Raw genomic sequence first — 19,383 nt, forward strand, 5'->3', positions numbered from 1 at the left:
ACGCTATTAAGAGAAGATTACAAATTGCAAGTGCTATCTGTTATATGAGATGACCTCGACGCGCTTGCAACAGAGTGTCATCAACCGAGAGGACCCCAACTCTCGCTTCGGCCAATCGAAGATGGTAGTAGTCAACCTGAGGTTCCTAAAGATCGTAAGAAAAAGCGGAAAAAACATAAAGCTTCTTCTCCTCGATCATCTGCCACAAGATCTTCAAAAGTGTCATCCAAACTGAGAGCTTCATATGCCAAAGCAGTCGGAGATGATGCTGAAGCACAAGACCAACGTCGTGGAGTTTAAACTACATATATTTGTATATGTCTCTTGTTTTAATGTGATAAAAAGAGAAAAAAGATGTACCTTTGTGGTAAAGATTTGGCCATGAAGTACTGTTTAAACTTGGTTATCTGTCTCGGAATAATTTGATTCGCCAACTGAACTCTAGCAGTTCTATAGACTACTAGGGTTTCGTTGCTACTGCATCACTTTAACTCCAGCCTGATGTTCTATGTGGTGAAGAGGAAGAGAGAAAATCTAGCAGTGCCATAGATTATTGCTACTGCATCACTTAACTCTAACCTGAAGTCCTATCCGGTGAAGAGAAAGAGAGAGAAAATCTAGCAGTACTATAGACTACTATGGTTTCGTTGCTACTGCATCACTTAAACTCTAACCTGAAGTTCCATGTGGTGAAGAGAAAGAGAGACAAAAGAAAAGAATAGGAGATGAGAAGGTCGACTGAGAGCTCACAAATGTGATGTATAAATTCGATTATTTGGTTCGTCCCGTAAGTATTGGATGCATATGTATACTTGACATCAACTCTGTGCGCTTGATGTTCCGTTGATTATTTGGATCGTAATTGTTGGTACTCATGTATCGGTTTCATGTGAATGCAAGTGGAAGCCAATGAAATACTCCATAAAGGCCTCATAGTAGATGATGCTAATCCAAACAAGAAACAAGAGGAAGAGAAATCCATGGAGATGGAGAAGCTGGAAAGTAGTGCTTCTGAGACCATCTTATGATCAGTATTGTCCTTTTATATTGGGATATATCAGCAATGGAGCTATCTTACTTGAGATGTTGTTGAGCCTTAAGGATGATTTCCCAGCAGTGAAGCATTCATTTACAAGTGAAGTTCTAATCTGATAGGATTAATTGATGAGAATGTTCATGACAATAAATATATAGCAATGCAACCGGATGATTAGAATGGCTCTGCGAAAAACCAAATGAGTCACTCTCCAACATTTATAAGAAAAATAAATTTAAATTGAAAAACATTTTGAAATTTTAGTGCATGGATGCAACACTGGCCAAATATGATGATTGCATTATCGAAAACGTAATGGATGTGGATTTATATGAATCTGGTGATTATCGGATCCGGTTCTTTAACGTAGTTATCGGGCGAAGCAGACACTGGGTGGCTGCAGAAATCCGACCTAATCGGATGGGGTAAGGCCTGGTGGCCGGTAGTTTTCTCCGGTTCTTTGTCGAGTTGATCGAACCCGGTCCGCTGTTGCTATTTAAGGTGTTCGTTTTACATTCGCGGTGAGTAGTGGGAGAGAGGGAGGGAGAGATGGAGGGGATCGTTGTGGGGATTCTTTCGATGCTTCTGGTGTTCGCTCTCATCCCACTGCTTTGGTGGAGGAGACGTCAGGTCGCTCGTTCCCCTCACGACCACGAAGATGAACCGCAGCCGCAACAGGTGATTCCTAATCGTTCTTGATTCTTCATTCGAGGTCTTTTATTTTAGGGTTGTCCACCGTGTTTAGATGTGCTTAGGAAGGATCTTTTGGAACGGGATTTATCATCGGACGCTTTATCCGGGCCATCATCATTCGATTGGAGCTTCTTTTCTTGTTTGAGGAAACTTTCGATGGAATTCTCGAAGAATCATTGCATGATTGATGGAAAATTTGTAATTTCTCGAGAACGATTTTGTCTTGGAATATTAAAACTTGTTGACTGTGATTTAGAAGAAGGGGGAAAAATCGAACTAGAAGAGATCTGGCGTCGCCTCTGTTTACATAGGGTTTTCAGGATTCGTTGGAAATTTGGGGTATGTCCGCTTCTTGATATATTGACCTTAAATTTCACCTAAGACATGGTGGCTGTGTAATTTGTTTGAATTTCTTGAGACGAAGCTGGTTAGGAGCATCCGAAACCTAGCTAACGAGATTTAAAGAATGGAATGGAAGAGAGAGAGAGAGAGAGAGAGAGAGAGAGAGAGAGAGAGAGAGAGAGAGAGAGAGATCTTCTAGGCTGACTTCTGTTTACATAGGGTTTTCAGTAGTTGTTGGAACTGTTGGCATATGGCTGCTTCTTGATATATTTGTTTGGAACGAGTCAGCACTAAGAGGAGAGGGGGGGTGGGATGTTAGTTCGAAAGCATACGGAAGAGTGTAGTGGATGTAAAGCAAGTAAGACAGTTTGCAGTTAAGGTAAATAGCAAAACAGAAATGCAAACCGAATTATAGTGGTTCGGTCATCGTGACCTACATCCACTCCACTGATTCCCCTTCCGTCGAGGCCACCGGCATCCACTAACGATATTCCTTCAATGAGCGAAGATTAACCACCCTTACAACTCGATTATTCTTTTGACAGATTCAGAAGAGAACCTTTACAACCCCCACAACCTCCTCTCTTAAACTTCACTAGCACTTAGAGTTTGAGAGGAATTTACACAAGATTACAACAACATTTTTTTTTTCTTTTTCACTCTATATTCTTGTGTATGTTACCTAGGGATGAGAGGGATATTTATAGGCCTCAAGTTGATTCAAACTTGAAGCCTAAAAATGTCTCATCCCGAGTTTTCGGGGTACGGGCAGTACTACCGCTTGCACTGGGCGGTACCATCGCTTGCAGCCTGACACTGGACGGTACCACCGCCTGATAGTCTCTCGGAGACTGTGTCTCGGCGGTACCATCGCCTGACACAGTCTCGGAGATTGTGCCACGACGGTGCCACTTGTTGGGTCATTGTTTGGGCCTTTCATTGGGCCCAACACAGTCTATACATGGGCTCAACTGGCCCCTAATTGGGTTGGCTCAATTCCAATCCCAATTATGTGCTAACTACGAGACAGAATGTCCGGACTTCCGACGAACTCTCGAACTCCCAACGAAATTGCGTCCTTGACTCCGAGACTTCATTTTGCTTTATGCCTTGCTATCGTAGTTAATCCTGCCCTGTTAAAACTTACTTTGATCTAGACAATTATTACTAAGCTAATCAAATGTTGTCCATTGGTTCATCGATGCTTTGTCCGATTCTTCGGCGCATCGTCCTCTCTTGCGGTCTATTGTCCAATCGGCTAGTTGACTTCCGCAACTTCGATTTCCTTGGCGTAATATTCGCTCTTCTTGGCCCGATGCCCGAACTCATGGCCCGAAGCCTTTTGTCGATACATCGACCGATCCTTTGGCTCGATGTCCAATCTTTTGACATATTTTTCTCCGGCCCAACATGATTCTTCCTGTTTTAATTGTCTCTCCCTGATCGAAGCATCCCGCGTCACTCAAAACATAGATCAAATCATAAACACTATCAATTGGTTTCATCATCAAAATCCGAGATTCAACAATCTCCCCATTTTTTATGATGACAACAAATTGATGATAGAGGTAACTTTAACTCCCTCTATCAATATGACATATGTGAGATGAACTCTTGGATTCAAAAATTAAACCAACATGTTATCGTAAACTTATGCATAACATCATCATACTTCTCCCCCTTTGTCATCAATAAAAAGGAGAAGTTCAACTATCAAGTGTTTAGATATATAAGTTCAAATCATTGCATTATAGACATAATCTCAAGTTTTATCATCATGCAAGTTAGCAATAATTTTGAGTTTTACAAGTTTGTAAATTTTGCTAGATGTGCATGTTAGCATGTTTTGCTTCTTAAGATAGACAAGATAACACTTTTGCTTCTCTTGAGATTGCAAGCTAGCAATTCTTGGTGATGTTCAAGATAGCAAGTTCTACATCATGCAAGCTAGCAAATTTTTACAACATTTTAAAAAATAAGCTAGCAATATTTGAGATGCTCAAGAAGGTAACTTTTGCTTCTTGTATGCAAGTTAGCAATCTTGTTTCTTTACAAGTTTTTCTCCTAGCAAATTTAGCAAGTGTTACATCAGAACATGCAAGCTAGTAAATTTATATCATTTTAGAGTATGCAAGATAGACTATTTTTGTATCTTCTTGAAATGTGTAACTTAACAAACATTGCTTATCTTGAGATTTGCAAGATAGCACTTCTTGCTTCTCTTTTGAGATGAGCAAGCTAGTAAGTTTGCCTCTTTTCGTGATGTGCATGCGAGCAATTTTTTTCTCCCCCTTTGTCATTGGCAAAAAGAGGGGAATAACAATACAATGGTGCAATTCATTTCTCTTTATTTCAATTTACAAATTATGACAAAGATAAAGTGTCATTCTTATTTCAAAATGTCATAATTGAGATAAACCTTGAATTTAAATCAAGGCAATTTTAATCATGATTCATATCATATGCAATGCATCATATACATTATCATAATAAAATCATAAGTATTGTATGCATTATTCCAAATCAAAAATATTTCACATCATGATGGCATCAAATATCAAGAAATTAAGATGATGATTTATAAAACAAATATCACAAGTTATAATCAAGAGAAAAATCATCATTCATTTTCAACTCATTCAATTTGTCAAATCAACATTTCTTGGGTATGCATGATATCAAAACATGGTTTTAAATCTTCAACATATAACATACATAATTTCAAACTATTACAAACCATTATCAAGGTCATAGTTTGTTTGCATAAGTCTCTTCTTTAGTAAATGATAAGAAGAAATAATCGAAGATAGAAAATTTTTGATTCTCATAAAAGATAGCTCAAGTAGAGAAATAAAAAAGAAAGTTCATGATTCGGTTGAAAATTAGTGCAGCGAATAAAAGTCATCAGTTCAAAATCTCGTTGCGATTAAATCCGTTTCGGAAGATGTTAACTTGAAAGCATACGGAAGAGTGTAGTGGATGTAAAGCCAGTAAGGCCGTTTGCAGTTAAGGTAATTAGCAAAACAGAAATGCAAATCGAATTATACTGGTTCGGTCGTCGTGACTTACATCCACTCCATCGATTCCCTTTCCGTCGAGGCCACCGGCATCTACTAACGATCTTCCTTCAATGGGCGAAGATCAACCACTTTTACAAATCGATTTTCCTTTTGACAAGTTCAGGAGAGAACATTTACAAACCCCACAACCTCCCCTCTTAAACTTCACTAGCACTTAGAGTTTGAGAGGAGTTCACACAAGATTACTATAGCTTTTTCTTTCTTTTTCACTCTCTATTCTTGTGTATGGTAACCAGGGATGAGAGGGGTATTTATAAGTCTCAAGTTGATTCAAACTTGGAGCCTAAAAATGCCTCATCCCGGGTTTCCGGGGTATGGGCGGTACTACCGCCTACACTGGGCGATACCATCGCTTGTAGCCTGACATTGGACAGTACCATCGTCTAACAGTCTCTCGGAGACTGTGTCTAGGAGGTACCACCGCCCAGACTGGCGGTACCACCGCCTGATAGTGACACTGACGGTACCATCGCTTGACACAGTCTCGGAGTTTGTGCCATGACGGTACCACCTGTTGGGTCATTGTTTGGGCCTTTCATTGGACCCAACATAGTCCATATATGGGCTTAATTGGCCCCTAATTGGGTTGGCCCAATTCCAATCTCAATTATGTGCTAATTACGAAATTTAAGACATTTACTAAGCTAAACAAATCTGTAAGACTAGGTTTCTTCCGGCGAGCTTTCGACGATCTTCCGGCGAACTTCCGATGATCTCTCGACAATGTTCCAGCGAACTCTTGGCAAGCTCCTGGACTTCTCAGTCAATTCTGGCAGAACTTCCGACGAACTGTCACGGATTTAGCTGGAATTGCCTAAGTCGTGAGGCACCCTTGCGGTAAAGACGTGAACTTAGCTTGCGTTGCCTAAGTCGCGAGGCACCCTTGTGGCAAAGACGCGAACTTAGCTTGCGTTGCCTAAGTCGCGCTTCGCCTTTGCGATTTGTGTCCACAAAGATCAGCCCACTTGCAACCTCTCGCAGGTCCCGAAGGACCTGTAAAAGAGAAAGTTAATTAGTTCAAAGAACGAGCAACGGACAAGTCCCAACGTCTCGCGAAAAGGGGAAGCTTTACAAGCAATTCAGCGAGCACCTTGCATGCATGTGAGAAAAGAGGGAGAGGAGGAAAACAAGGACTTTAAAGGGTTGAACAAACAGCTGCAAGTCCACAAACAGTTGCTCACCGGGTGCCGAGCACGACAACAAGTTCCTGTCAATGTAACGTGCGAACTTACGAAAGATTGTTCAACACCCGACACTATACCAAAGCCCCATCCCCCATGGTGCCACCCGGGTGGTTCCAGGGTGCTGAGATGGCTGACGTTTTGCGTGCAGCAATGGGCTACAGAAAACAGCCCGTGGCACGCGAAAACGGAGCTGTTTTAGGACTGTTTTGCTCAGTTTGGTGAGCGGTTGCACTGTAGCGCTACAACTTGTTTGAACTTATATTTTTACAAGCAAAAGAACTTAAAACCAAGCCAAAACATGCTGCTAAGCAGTTGTACATGTAGACGAACGGTTCGTTGAACAGAGTTGTTGCGGGTGCGCGATGACCGTTCGTGACATTCTCCCCCACTCAAACTGTCGACGCCCTCGTCGACGCTTGTTGGTAGTTGTTGATAATTGCTTCTTCATGTCACTGGGCATCTTTGGGTTCCTAATTGGCTTTAGTTCGGGGAAGCTTTCGCCACTTCACCAAGTACTCGGTCTGCTCAGCTCCATTGGGTAGCTTTATCTTGCGATCCGCTAAAATAGTTTCAACTCGCTTCTCGTAGGAGACTCTGGTGTGGGGTAGTCGAGTTGGAACACTTCGGGAAGCATCTTGCGGATCCGAGTGGTAGGCTTTTAGGTTGCTGGCGTGAAGAACATTGTGAATTTTGAACCACGCCGGCAGTTGTAACTTGTAGGAGACGTTGCCCACCCTGCTGATAATTGGGAAGGGCTCTTCATACTTGCGCACCAATCATTTGTGTACTTTGTTCCTAAAGAATTGGAGTGATGCTGGTTGGAGCTTTATTAGCACCAAATCGCCGACCTTGAACTCTTGCGGTCGCCTTCCCAAGTCTGTCCACTCCATCCTTTTTGCCGCCTTCTCCAAGTAAGCCCGCGCAATATCTGCATTTCGGTGCCACTCCTTTGAGAAGTGGTAGGCTGACGGACTACTCCCAGTATACCCGATTGCCATGGTGTGAGGAGTTGACGATTGTTGTCTTGTAATGATCTCGAAGGGGCTCTTGTTGGACGCAGAGCTCCGCTGCAAGTTGTAGGAGAATTGGGCAATGTCTAACAACTTCACCCAATCTCGTTGGTTGGCACTCACGTAGTGCCGAAGATATTGCTCTAGGAGCGAGTTTATCCTTTCGGTTTAGCCATCCGTCTTGGGGTGGAGGCTTGTGGAGAAGTATAACTTGGAGCCTAACAATTTGAATAGCTCGGTCCAGAATCGTCCCAGGAACCGAGCGTCTCGATCACTGATGATATCGTGCGAGACTCCCCAATACTTCACCACATCCTTCATCATCAACTTGGCCGCCTCCTCTACTAAACAGTCAGTGATTTAAAAAGGCGCTCGGGCGAGGCGAGGCGAGGTCCGAGCGCCTCGCTAATCTACCAAGCGGTGCGCTTCAAACAGGATTTTAGCTCTAGTTCGGTCCTGGTTCGGTCTCTGATGGTTAGTTGGTTCAATCGAACCAACTAAAACTGCTATAAGTGACAATCGAACCCTAACCCACGCCGCTGCTGCTCCCGATCCCGCTGCTCGCCGCTGTCGCTACTCGCAAATGCTGCCGCTGTCGCTACTCGCAAATGCTGCCGCTGTCGCTACTCGCAAATGCTGCCGCTGTTGCTGCTTGCCGCTGTCGTTGCTCGCAAACACTGTCGCTGTCGCCGCTCGCGCCTCTCGCTACTCGCCGCTCCTGCTCCTGCTGCCGTTGCTCGCCGCTGTCGCTGCTCGCAAACGCTGCCGCTGTCGCCGCTCGCGCCTCCCGCTGCTCGTCGCTCCTGCTCCTGCTCCCGCTCCCTTTGCTCGCCATTGTTGCTGCCGCTGTCGCCGCTTGCCGCTGCCTCCTTACACTCCGCTGCCGTTGCCGCTTCCTCTTTTCTCAATCAGCAGGCTCAGCACCCCCTTACACTTCTTCTCCTTCTGTTAACAGTATACTGTATACTGTTAATATTATTAGGTTTATTTGAAATTATTAATTTTCAATACTGTTAATAGATTTTCTTAATTTAATAGCATATTTTAATTTAAAATTTTAAATAATTATATTTATTAATTATATTATATATTTTTATATTTTAGCGCCTTGCTTCGCTCGAGCGAGCGCCTAGCGCTTTTTAAATCACTGTGAACAGTGTAGGGGAGTAGCAATGAAAGTTGCATACTTTGAAAATCGATCGATCACCACGAGTATCGATCCGAGTCTCTTTACTGCGTGCAAGCTTGATATGAAGTCCAAGGAAATGCTCTCCCACGACCTTTCTGGTATGGGCAACGGCTCCAAAAGTCCCACCGGCTTCCATTGCTCCACCATGTCTTGCTGGCAAGTGAGGCACGTTCGAACATATTCCTCCACATCAGTCCCCATCTTCGGCCAATAGAAGGCCCTCTCCACGAGAGCCAAGGTTCTGTGAATGTCGGGGTGTCCAGCCCAAAGGGAATCGTGACACTCTCTTAAGAGTTCACGTCTCAGATTGTCCACTCGAGGAACATAAACTCTATTCCCTTTGGTGTAAACGAGTCCCTCCTGGACCTAAAATCGTCGTGCCTTGCCTTCTTTAGTGAGTTGTATCAGGGCTTCTGCTTGGGGATCGCTGTACAATCCATCCCTGATCATGGAAAGGAAGTTGGAGTGCAAATGACTTGCTTGGCCTCTGCCCTCCAATTGTACGACATTCACACGCTCCACTTTCCGACTCAATGCATCGGCCACGATATTCGCCTTTTCGGGTTTGTACTCCATTGCCATATCAAACTCAGCCAGGAAGTCCTGCCATCGTGCTTGCTTTGGGGAGAGTTTCTTCTGAGTTTGCTTGCTTTGGGGAGAGTTTCTTTTGAGTTTGGAAATAGCTTAAAACGATATTGTCCATCCTTAGTACAAATCGCGATCCAAGAAGGTAGTGTCGCCAAACTCGTAGATAGTGGATCACCGCTGTCATCTCCCCCAATAGCGAAGTTTGAAGCATCTGTATGGACTTCGAAGGGCTCCCCATAGTCCAATAATTTAAGCACCGGTTCTTCTAATACAGCAACCTTTAGATCTTGGAATGCAATCTCACATTTATCTGACCACCTCCAAGGCTGCTCCTTCAGCAACTCCGCCAATGGAGTTGCACGCTTCGAATACCCCGCTATGAAGCGTCGATAGTAGTTGACGAAGCCAAGGAAGGATCTTAACTCTAGCACCTTTTTTGGAGTTCGCTATTCCGCAACCGCTTGCACCTTCGATTTGTCCATCCGAATGGAGCCATCACTGATTCGATGCCCCAAGAATAAGATCTCCATTTGGGCAAAATAGCATTTCTCCCTTTTCACGAACAATGTGTTCTCCCTGAGAACCTTGAAGATTGTCCGAAGGTGCTTGACATGCTCCTCGAGCGTTTGATTGTAGACGACAATATCGTCTAAGTAGACGACCACGAACTTATCCAATACTCCTTGAATAGTTGGTTCATGAGAGTCCAGAACGTGGCCGGAGCGTTGGTTAAGCCGAAAGGCATCACCAAGAACTCAAACGCTCTATACCTGGCCACCCAGGGAGTCTTCGTTTCGTCGCCTTGAGCAATGCGCACCTGCCAATACCCCGACCAAAGGTCGAGTTTTGAGAAATACTTGGCTTTGCCCAACTGGTCGGACAAGTCTGCGATGAGTGGGATGGGATACTTGTTCTTTACCGTCACTTTGTTGAGGGCTTGGTAATCGATGCATAGTCGGAGGCTTCCATCTTGTTTCTTCTGGAAGAGAACTGGAGCTCTGAATGGTGCTTTAGAGCTGCGGATGAGACCACCGCTTAGTAGTTCACCTAATTGCTTTCTGAGTTCTGCCAACTCTGGCGGGGGCATGCGGTAGGGTGGTCTCGCTGGAGGCTTCACTCCCGGCTCTAGCTCGATGTTGTGATCCATGCCTCCGTGTGGCGGAAAGAGTCTTCGGCAACTCGGGTGGCATAACGTCAGTGATCTCTTTCAGGACGTTCGCCACCACAACAAATTCATGAATGACCTTCTCGTCGAGTGACTCTAGCTTCATAGCAACCACGAATGTTAATTCACCTTTTCGCACCCCTTTCTTCAGTTGTAATGCCAATATATGTTGAGGTTCCCTGGCTTCTCTCCGAGAGACGGGAACCACACAGGGGTCGTCACCTCCCATCACACATAGGGAGTTAAGGGACGACATTGACACCAACTTGGCCGCGTGCATAAATTACATTCCAAGAATCACTTGGAAGTCATCTAGTGGCACCACCATTATGTTTGTGCTCCCGCTCCATGTTCCGATCTTGATGGGAACTCCCTTTGCCAACCCGGAGATTTGCTTGGCCTCCGAGTTCATCGCCTTCATTCGACTTTGGCTCTTCTCCAAGATCAGCCCAAGTCGCTTTGCTTCTCGATCGGCGATAAAGTTGTGGGTAGCACCCGTGTCCACCATTGTACGGGTCGTTTGACCATTGAGCTTAATGTCTAAATACATCAGCTCGCCACTTCTTGCTTTTTTTAACCTTGTCTTCGTGTTCTCCTCCACTTGACCCCGCATAGTATTCAACAAACGCATTGCTCCCATCTGGGGTCCTTGCGACTCCTCATCGTCGCTGTTGGATTCAGAACTACTCAAACTAAGAGCGACAGCCTTGCCCTTGTCCGATCGGGGGTTGATGGAAGCTGTTAAAGTATTGAGTGCCTATTTTTGTGGCCACTCCCTCACCATGTGTGGCCCTCCGCACAAGAAACATTCGTCAGGTTTTGGGGCCTTGCCTTTCGGGCTTGGTCCTTTGTGGGAATTCTTCTTCCTCTATTCGGGCTTGGCCCTTTGTGGGAACTCTTCTTCCTCTGTTCGCCCTCGAGCTCTTTCCCTCGAGAATAGTTTGGAGGGCGATTGCTTGAAGATTATTTCCTTTTTCCCGGGTCTTCGGAGGAAATAAAGTCGGTGAGCCTTTTTGCGGCAACAATTGCCCCGATCACATCGGCGACATTCCTTCGATGTAGTTCTTGTTGAGCCCATGGCTTCAAACCATCGAGGAAGCTGATTAGCTTATCCTTCTCGGACATGTCCTGTATGTCCAGCATTAGCGCAGAAAATTGCTTCACGTAGTCTCGAATGTAGGTATTTTGGCGGAGTTGTCTCAACTTCCTTCTTGCGACGAACTCTGTGTTCTCCGGTAGGAACTGAGTTCTCAACTCCCGCTTCAGGTCCTCCCATGTGTCAACTCGACACCGACCTTGTTGGATTTCCTCCCAACGGGTTCGCCACCAAAGTTTTGCATCTCCGTTTAGATACATTGTTGCTATAGAAACTTTGGTTTCTTCAGAATCAGGCCTCGTAGCTCGAAAGTATTGTTCCATATTGAATAGGAAATTTTCGAGCTCTTTGGCATCTCTGGCCCCTCCATAACCATGAGGCTCGAGTGCCCTCAAGTTTTGTGGCGGCGCAACGCGGGTGTTGCTTCCACCCGCATTTAGTGCTCTTGTGAGCATGGTCACCCTTGAAGTGAGTTCCGCCACAACTTCCTACAGGTGTTGCGCAGAGTCTTTGGTGTCATCTGACAATCGGTCGACTAGGGCCTTAACCTTGTCGATCCTGGTCTCCGCTTCTTCTTGCGAGCTTTCTACCCCAACAAGCTTTCGTTGGCCATGGTAGAGTTCCTCCAAGCTCGCTTCAAGAACATCCAAGTGGGTTTCCGCCATTGTGAGTCTCTCCTTATGACTCTTTTTCCCGGTTAGCGCTCCAGATTGTGCCTCCTCCACTCGCGGAAAACAGCCAACTTCTCGCTCATCATGTTCACTGCCGCACTCCTCCTGAGCGGCTCCAACGGCATGAGAGCGATTGTGCACTTGCAGCCCACCTGCGGCTGCTTGGGGCAAGGGTCCGGCTTGCCCCATCTTGCTTGATTCGCCACGATGCTTTGCCATGGCGAAGTTGCTTCACTGCTCGCTCGAAGTGCTTGCCCGCTCTGATACCACAATGTCACAGACTTAGCTGGAATTGCCTAAGTCATGAGGCACCCTTGCGGCAAAGACGCGAACTTAGCTTACGTTGCCTAAGTAGCGAGGCACCCTTGCGGCAAAGACGTGAACTTAGCTTGCGTTGCCTAAGTCGCGCTGCGCCTTTACGATTTGTGTCCATAAAGATCAGCCCACTTGCAACCTCTCGCATGTCCCGAAGGACCTGTAAAAGAAGAAAGTTGATTAGTTCGAAGAACGAGCGACGGACAAGTCCCGACGTCTCGCGAAAAGGGGAAGCTTTACAAGCAATTCAGCGAGTGCCTTGCGTACACGAGAAAAGAGGGAGAGGAGGAAAACAAGGACTTTAGAGGGTTAAACGAACAGTTGCAAGTCCACGAACAGCTGCTCATCGAGTGTCGGGTGCGACAACAAGTTCCCGTCAAGGTAACATGCGAACTTGCGAAAGATTGTTCAACGCCCGACACTATACGAAGCCCCATTCCCCATGGTGCCACCCGGGTGGTTCTAGGGTGCTGAGATGGCTCACGTTTTGCGTGCAACAGCCGGATGCAGAAAACAGCCCGTGGCACACGAAAACGGAGTTGTTTTGGGGCTGTTTTGCTCGGTTCGGTGAGCGGTCGCTTTGTAGCGCTGCAACTTGTTCGAACTTACATTTTTACAAGCAAAAGGACTTAAAACTAAGCTAAAACATGCTGCCAAGCAGCTGTACATGTAGATAAGAGCGACGAACGGTTTGTTGAACGGAGTTGTCGCGGGTGCGTGACGACCGTTCGTGACAGAATGTTCGGACTTCCGACGAACTCTCGAACTCCCAACGAAATCGCGTCCTTGACTCTGAGACTTCAATTTGCTTTATGTCTTGCTATTGTAGTTAATCCCGCACAGTTAAAACCTACTTCGATCTAGACAATTATTACTAAGCTAATCAAATGTTGTCTGGCATGTCATTGGTTCATCGACGCTTCGTCCGATTCTTCGGCGTATCGTCCTATCTTCCGGCCTATTGCCCAATCAGCCAGTTGACCTCTGCAACTCCAATTTCCTTGGCGCAATATCCGCTCTTCTTGGGCCGATGCCCGAACTCATGGCCTGAAGCCTTCTGTCGATACGTCGACCGATCCTTCGGCTCGACGTTCAATTTTCTGACATGTTTTTCTCCGGCCTAACATGATTCTTCCTGCTTTAATTGTTTCTCCTTGATCGAAGCATCCCACGTCACTTAAAACGTAAATTAAATCATAAACACTATCAATTGGTTTAATCATCAAAATCCGAGATTCAATAATATTAACCTTAAATTTCACGTAAAACATGGTGGTTTTGTAATTAGTTATAGTTTCTTGAGACGAATTTGGTTAGGAATATTAAAAACCTAGATAATAAGATTTAGAAGAATGAAAAAAAAGGATAAAAATCATCTTGGATGGCTTATGTTCACGTAGGTTTTTCAGGAATTGTGGGAAGTTTTGGAGTATGGTCACTTCTTGATGTATTGACCTTAAATTTCATCTGGAACATGGTATTTCTATTTTCTTTCCTCAAAGAACCATTTTGGGATGCACCACGGTGGCAGTTGAAATTAGTGTCTCGACAAGCTCAATAGTTTCTTCTAAAATCTCCAGCAATTGGTAGCATACTGGTAGCTGTAATATCCTCAAGTCCGTAATTATGTGTTCTCCATTGAACTAGTACATGCTTGCTTTAGATTGCAAAATGAACATTGACCCTTATCTTTCAACTTTACAGATCCTAATATATTTTTTATTGTGTTGATGTTAATTCATTGTTTATTCTTCGAAAATGGAGTTCGGCAATTTTTTCTTCAAATTTTGTTTTATGATATTGACATTATACAGGCAGAAAGAGTGGTCCGCCCTTCCGGTGCTCGTCGCATGCGTCGCAGGCCAGCTGCTGCCAGTTCATCTGCTGCTTCTACCACTGAAGGTAATTTTCTTTTTGACCAGTAATTTGCCAACACTAGTTATATTCACATTAAAATTATTATTATTTTTGGTAGGAAATTTACCCGAGACATCTGCCTATTTTGTGTCTAACAGTCATTTTTTAGTTTTAACATATGTCAACTTGATGAGTAGTTCAAAATCTATCTCATATATTATTTTTCCTTTACCTGAACCGAAGTTTCAGATCATCAGGAAGAAAACTAACCTTATTTTTAGTTTAATGTTTTGCTTGTGTCTTATGTATGGATTAGTTATTGAATAATCAAATATAAACTTAGGTTGAGAGGGGCACTGTTTTTTTTTGAAAGGATGACCTAGGAGTGAAAATCAGAGTATTTATGCTGACAAGGAACTCACTTAAGAGCCAATGTCCTTGAGTCATCTCAAGACCTGTTTATATTTTTAATTGGATCCATCCCTACACAATATGTTCTACTTCACTGGAAAAAAGCATGATCCTTTTTATATTGTTGTTATGAGTCCTTCCTTGAGTGGTCAAAATATTAGATGCAGCACCGTAGGACCTTGAAAGGAGTTAATTCAGAGATATAATTTCCAGGATTACACTATGATAAAGTCCAATTATTTTAGTGGAGTCAACCATTTGTTGATGAAAAATGTTGATACTTCATTCATTGAGGCTCTATTTGAGATAAGAATTTCATGGGCATTTCTCATGAAATCCCATGATTCACTTAAATGATCTTTTATTCTCACCTGGATCTAGGTAGTTCAAAAATCCCAGTTAGCTACCGAAAACATGGGAACTGTCTTCATCGGGAAGCCTTTGTAGCTTGGAAATCCTCTGGATGGGGCCTTGAAATTCTCAGGTAAACATAAAATACATATATAATCCCTAAACATAACAAAAAATGGTTGGCATTTGAAATCTCAGGTTGAGATTTCAAAATTTGGCCAAGTACAAAATGGGAATTTCTGGTAGAACACCCTGTTGGAACTTAGGAGATCCTGAAATTTCTTATCCCCATACCAGAGGGCCCTTAAAGTTTTATATCTCAGTTCTGATAGTTTTTGCTGGTTTTAGTCCAATATTCCTAGTTTTGGTCTGCAAAGTTAAAAAGAACAAAAGAAATTAGTCAACTCAAGAGAACCAATTTGATCTTTATTGGTCATTGTTTTAAGCTTTTCTCTCAAGAATTTTTTATTTTGAGCTTATTAGTCTCAAATGAAATTAGTTCTGTGTATATGAGCAAGTATTTTGTTCAAAACAATCATAATGTCTTGGCTACCACCTTCACCTTGCGGGAATAATTACATTAGGTGCCTTTCTTGGTCTCTTTAATATTACATCTAATGAAATGTGCACTGTTTTGAAATATACTAAACATCAATGAGTTGTTGGCAAAGAAAAGGTAAATCCATTATCAGTACATAACTTAATATATTTCAATAATAGTTCAAATCAAACTATATATTTTTTTGGCTCATCAAGCTCATGAATCAAAGTTAATCTTCAATCTATCAAATAGAATTTTTGAATTACTTATCTTTTGTTAGTTGGTAATTATTCTTGGTGATTGAATAATAAAAAAAGACTTTAACCTTCTGAATTGATGTTATTTTGACCAAAGTATATAATTTCGAATGATATTACCCGGTACGGGCGGTACGTATCGGTCCAATAGTAAACCGGTACGCGGACCGCGCGCTACCGTGCGGTATATATATATATATATATATATATAAAGGCGGTGTCGTCTCATTTTTCTGTGACGTCGCCTCGCCCGGGGAGGAGAGGTTTTTCTGTGACGTTGCCCCGCCCGAGGAGAAGAGAGGCGACGTCGCACATTTTTTTTAACTTTTATATATAAATATATAAATAAAAGATTATTTATATATATATATATATATATATATATATATATATATATATATATATATATATATATATATATATACACACACACACACACACATCGAATGGTATACTGAGCAGTATACCGCTTGGTATACAGTACCGTACCGTACTGAGAGAATGTCGAAACTTCGATATGGTATGATATTTCAATCCTTGATTTAACTTGTGATTACATGTTTGACACCCTTCAAGCTTGGACAAGTTTGAGTTCATCGTAGTTATCTTTTGGATAAAACGTCTGGGCAATCTCATTCAAGTAATTCCAGTCATATAATAATTTTGGTTGCATCTGTTCATTGGTGCTACTTGTTGGAAAGATAGTATTCTTTCTTTGAGATATATGGAAAATAAATATTTTAAAAATTAGGCCCTTTGCTTAAAAGTATCCAGAGCACAAATGGGCCTTGTATTTTGGGATAAAAATATGCTTTTGGATAAATTCAGAGAAGTTAAGGGGTGGCATTTTGGTTTTGAACTAATATTCTTTTCAGTTATGGGTTTGGAATTCTAGTAGGTTTTTTATATTTGAAGCTTGTTACTAAATCAATTCAGTCTATCAGCTTTGTTAGGAGTTGGAATATAAATATAATGAACAAATGTAATTTCAGAAGTTCTTGATGAAAGTGATGAAGAGGTTGCAGAAGCTGATTACATTGCCAAGGCATCAAAGAAAAAGGAAAAGAAGAAACAGGAACGTGAAGAACAGCGACAGGTGGAATACTGTGCAATTATTTTTCTGTAGGTTTTGTAAGCTAAGTCTGAATGGTCATTTGAAATCAACAATTATGTAAGGCTGAGGAGGCAGCACGTGAATCAAGAAAAACAAAGCAAGATCGCTATGCTGAAATGCGGAGGAGAAAGGATGAGGAGCGTGAAGCACAAGAGCGTTTGATGGTCTGTAACTTCAACATTTATTTTTTATTTTCAGATGATAAGCAATTTATCTATCTTGAAGCAGTTTTATTCTTGAAATAGGAAGAAGAAGCTATGGCTCAGAAGGCCAAGGATGAGGAAGCTGCGGCTTTGGAGTTTGAAAAGTGGAAAGGGGAATTTTCTGTTGATGCTGAAGGTACAACAGAGATTGAGACGCGAGATGATAACCAGGGTTTACTTGCAAATTTTGTTGAATACATCAAGGTATATTTTATTTTTAATTTTTTTTGGACATTCCAATCTTTTCATTGTTAGTTTTTTCAATAACCTCGTTACAGTAATTTCAATAACACATGATTTATACTGAGAATTAACTGAGAGATTCTGGTAATGAGAGGGGTGAAGGTCTGGTGTACAAACTATATTCTAATTACCAAACTAGCAATGACTGAAGCAAGGACAAAGTGGTCTGGACTTCTTCTAACCCCGTGTAGATATACATTGGACAAGCTTAACTCTGGCTGCAGTTTCTTTGATTACAGTTTATGTCAAAGTAGTATTGCTTGTCAATACTACTCTTCATTCAGTTCTTTAACCTGTGACAATGCCCATCACCACACCCACATGGAAAAACATGTGTGGAGCTTTAGGCTGACATACACCTTCGGCAAGGATGTGGAAAGTTAATCCATTGAATTTATGTTGACCTTGATGCATGGATATGCACGTCATATTTTGTTTGTTTACTCATTTATATGTTTATTTATTTAGTTTTAATTGCTTGGATTTCATTAGAACATTGAGGCATGTTTCAAGTCAACTGATATAATTCTAAAGTCATCACGTTTTTAGTTAATATATATTATATATTTGAACTGTTTCAGAAACAGAAATGTGTTCCTCTGGAGGACCTTGCAGCAGAATTCAAATTACGAACGCAGGTACGGCCAAAAACTACTTGGTCATGGAACATCCTGTAGCGGTTGTGGACTTGACATGTTGACAGTTCGTCGATGAGTTGTATATATGAAAAATATTTTTCCGTAGGTCATGTTGTAGTCTTTTTTTTATGCTTGCTTGCACGTCTTTTCTGCTTATTGAAATTGTATGGAATTTTTGCAGGACTGCATCAATCGGATAATGACATTGGAGAGCATGGGTAAGTGTTGCACACATGCATTTTCAGTTGCTATGTTATTCTTCACTTGGGATCGTTTTGGTCTCTGCATGCTGATTATACATGGCTGGTTAAATGTGCACGAGCAACGAGGGCAGTCGTTTCTACTTAACACATGATGGGTTTACTTCGTATGACTCCGATCACTTTTGAGTTGCAACTCATCTTATTTTCCGCGGTGGTTCAGGGAGCAAATTCATTGCAAGCTTACAGTTTTAAGTAGTCAGAGGCTTACATGAACACTTGTATTGAATGTCCAGGGAGATTATCCGGTGTCATGGATGACCGTGGGAAGTACATATACATTTCACCTGAGGAAATGAGAGCAGTCGCCGACTACATCAAACGGCAAGGAAGAGTTAGCATCTCGCATCTAGCTAGTAAATCCAACCAGTTTATCGACTTGGAGCCAAAGCCTCAATTCGATGAACTGACTACGCCTCCGATTGCTGCTGCGTAGGAGTTCTTTGAACATTCAAGTGTTCTATGTGAAAGCATAGCGCTCTAATCCTTGTTTCCCTCGTTGTTTTGTTGTTTCTGCGCGACTCTAATCCTTTTATGGATGGATCAAGATTGACGTTTAAATATGGATTGCATGTTCGACGGGTGTAGGGGGCAAATTTTTACTGAAAGAAGTTTAATGTTGCAAAGGAACCAATCATCTGGTGGCTTCACTGAAGTACGATGAAGCTACCATTCATCGGCCATGAAATCGTAGATAATACGCCCGTTCTATAATGTAAATTTTGGCAAAGCTAATTCCAATGAATTTAATCTTTATAAGCAGCTTGACATCGGAACAGGTTCATCGGAGTGGGCCTCCCCCCGGCGTTGCGCCAGTGCCGTTCCAGTGCACTCGGACACCGCGTCCGCTGTGCAAGGGAGAGTTTGCTAATTAATGGAGTTATACATCACAGAGGCCCAGACAACCAGTTCGTCGGCTTCTCCCTCGTTCCCCCCCTCTGCCACCTTGCCGACCTCGTCCGTGGCCACCTCTCATTTGGCCCTTGGCCGCACTCCGCGGTTCCACCAACTAGCCTCTCGGGCCCCCTGTTACCTACCTCCACCGCGCCGGTATCAACCCAGGCCTCTTTCAGGTCTGGGCGCTGCCATCTCCCTCTTCGACGACCTTCCCTGGGGGGGCGACGCCGATGACCTCCTCA

General features: G+C 43.0%; 1 protein-coding gene across 1 annotated transcript; it reads left to right on the top strand.

Annotated features, from left to right (window-relative positions):
* Positions 1 to 1,417: 1,417 nt before the first annotated feature.
* On the top strand, positions 1,418 to 18,878 carry LOC103988735 (DDRGK domain-containing protein 1). Its single transcript, XM_009407365.3, has 8 exons — positions 1,418 to 1,714; positions 14,184 to 14,271; positions 16,779 to 16,882; positions 16,963 to 17,064; positions 17,146 to 17,307; positions 17,928 to 17,984; positions 18,166 to 18,202; positions 18,481 to 18,878. The coding sequence occupies exons 1-8, from the start codon at positions 1,586 to 1,588 to the stop codon at positions 18,678 to 18,680; spliced, it is 879 nt and encodes a 292-aa protein (XP_009405640.2). The 5' UTR covers positions 1,418 to 1,585; the 3' UTR covers positions 18,681 to 18,878.
* The last annotated feature ends 505 nt before the right edge of the window (positions 18,879 to 19,383 follow it).

This window comes from Musa acuminata, chromosome BXJ3-6 (assembly GCF_036884655.1).
Source record: "Musa acuminata AAA Group cultivar baxijiao chromosome BXJ3-6, Cavendish_Baxijiao_AAA, whole genome shotgun sequence".
NCBI classification, from domain to species: Eukaryota; Viridiplantae; Streptophyta; class Magnoliopsida; order Zingiberales; family Musaceae; genus Musa; species Musa acuminata.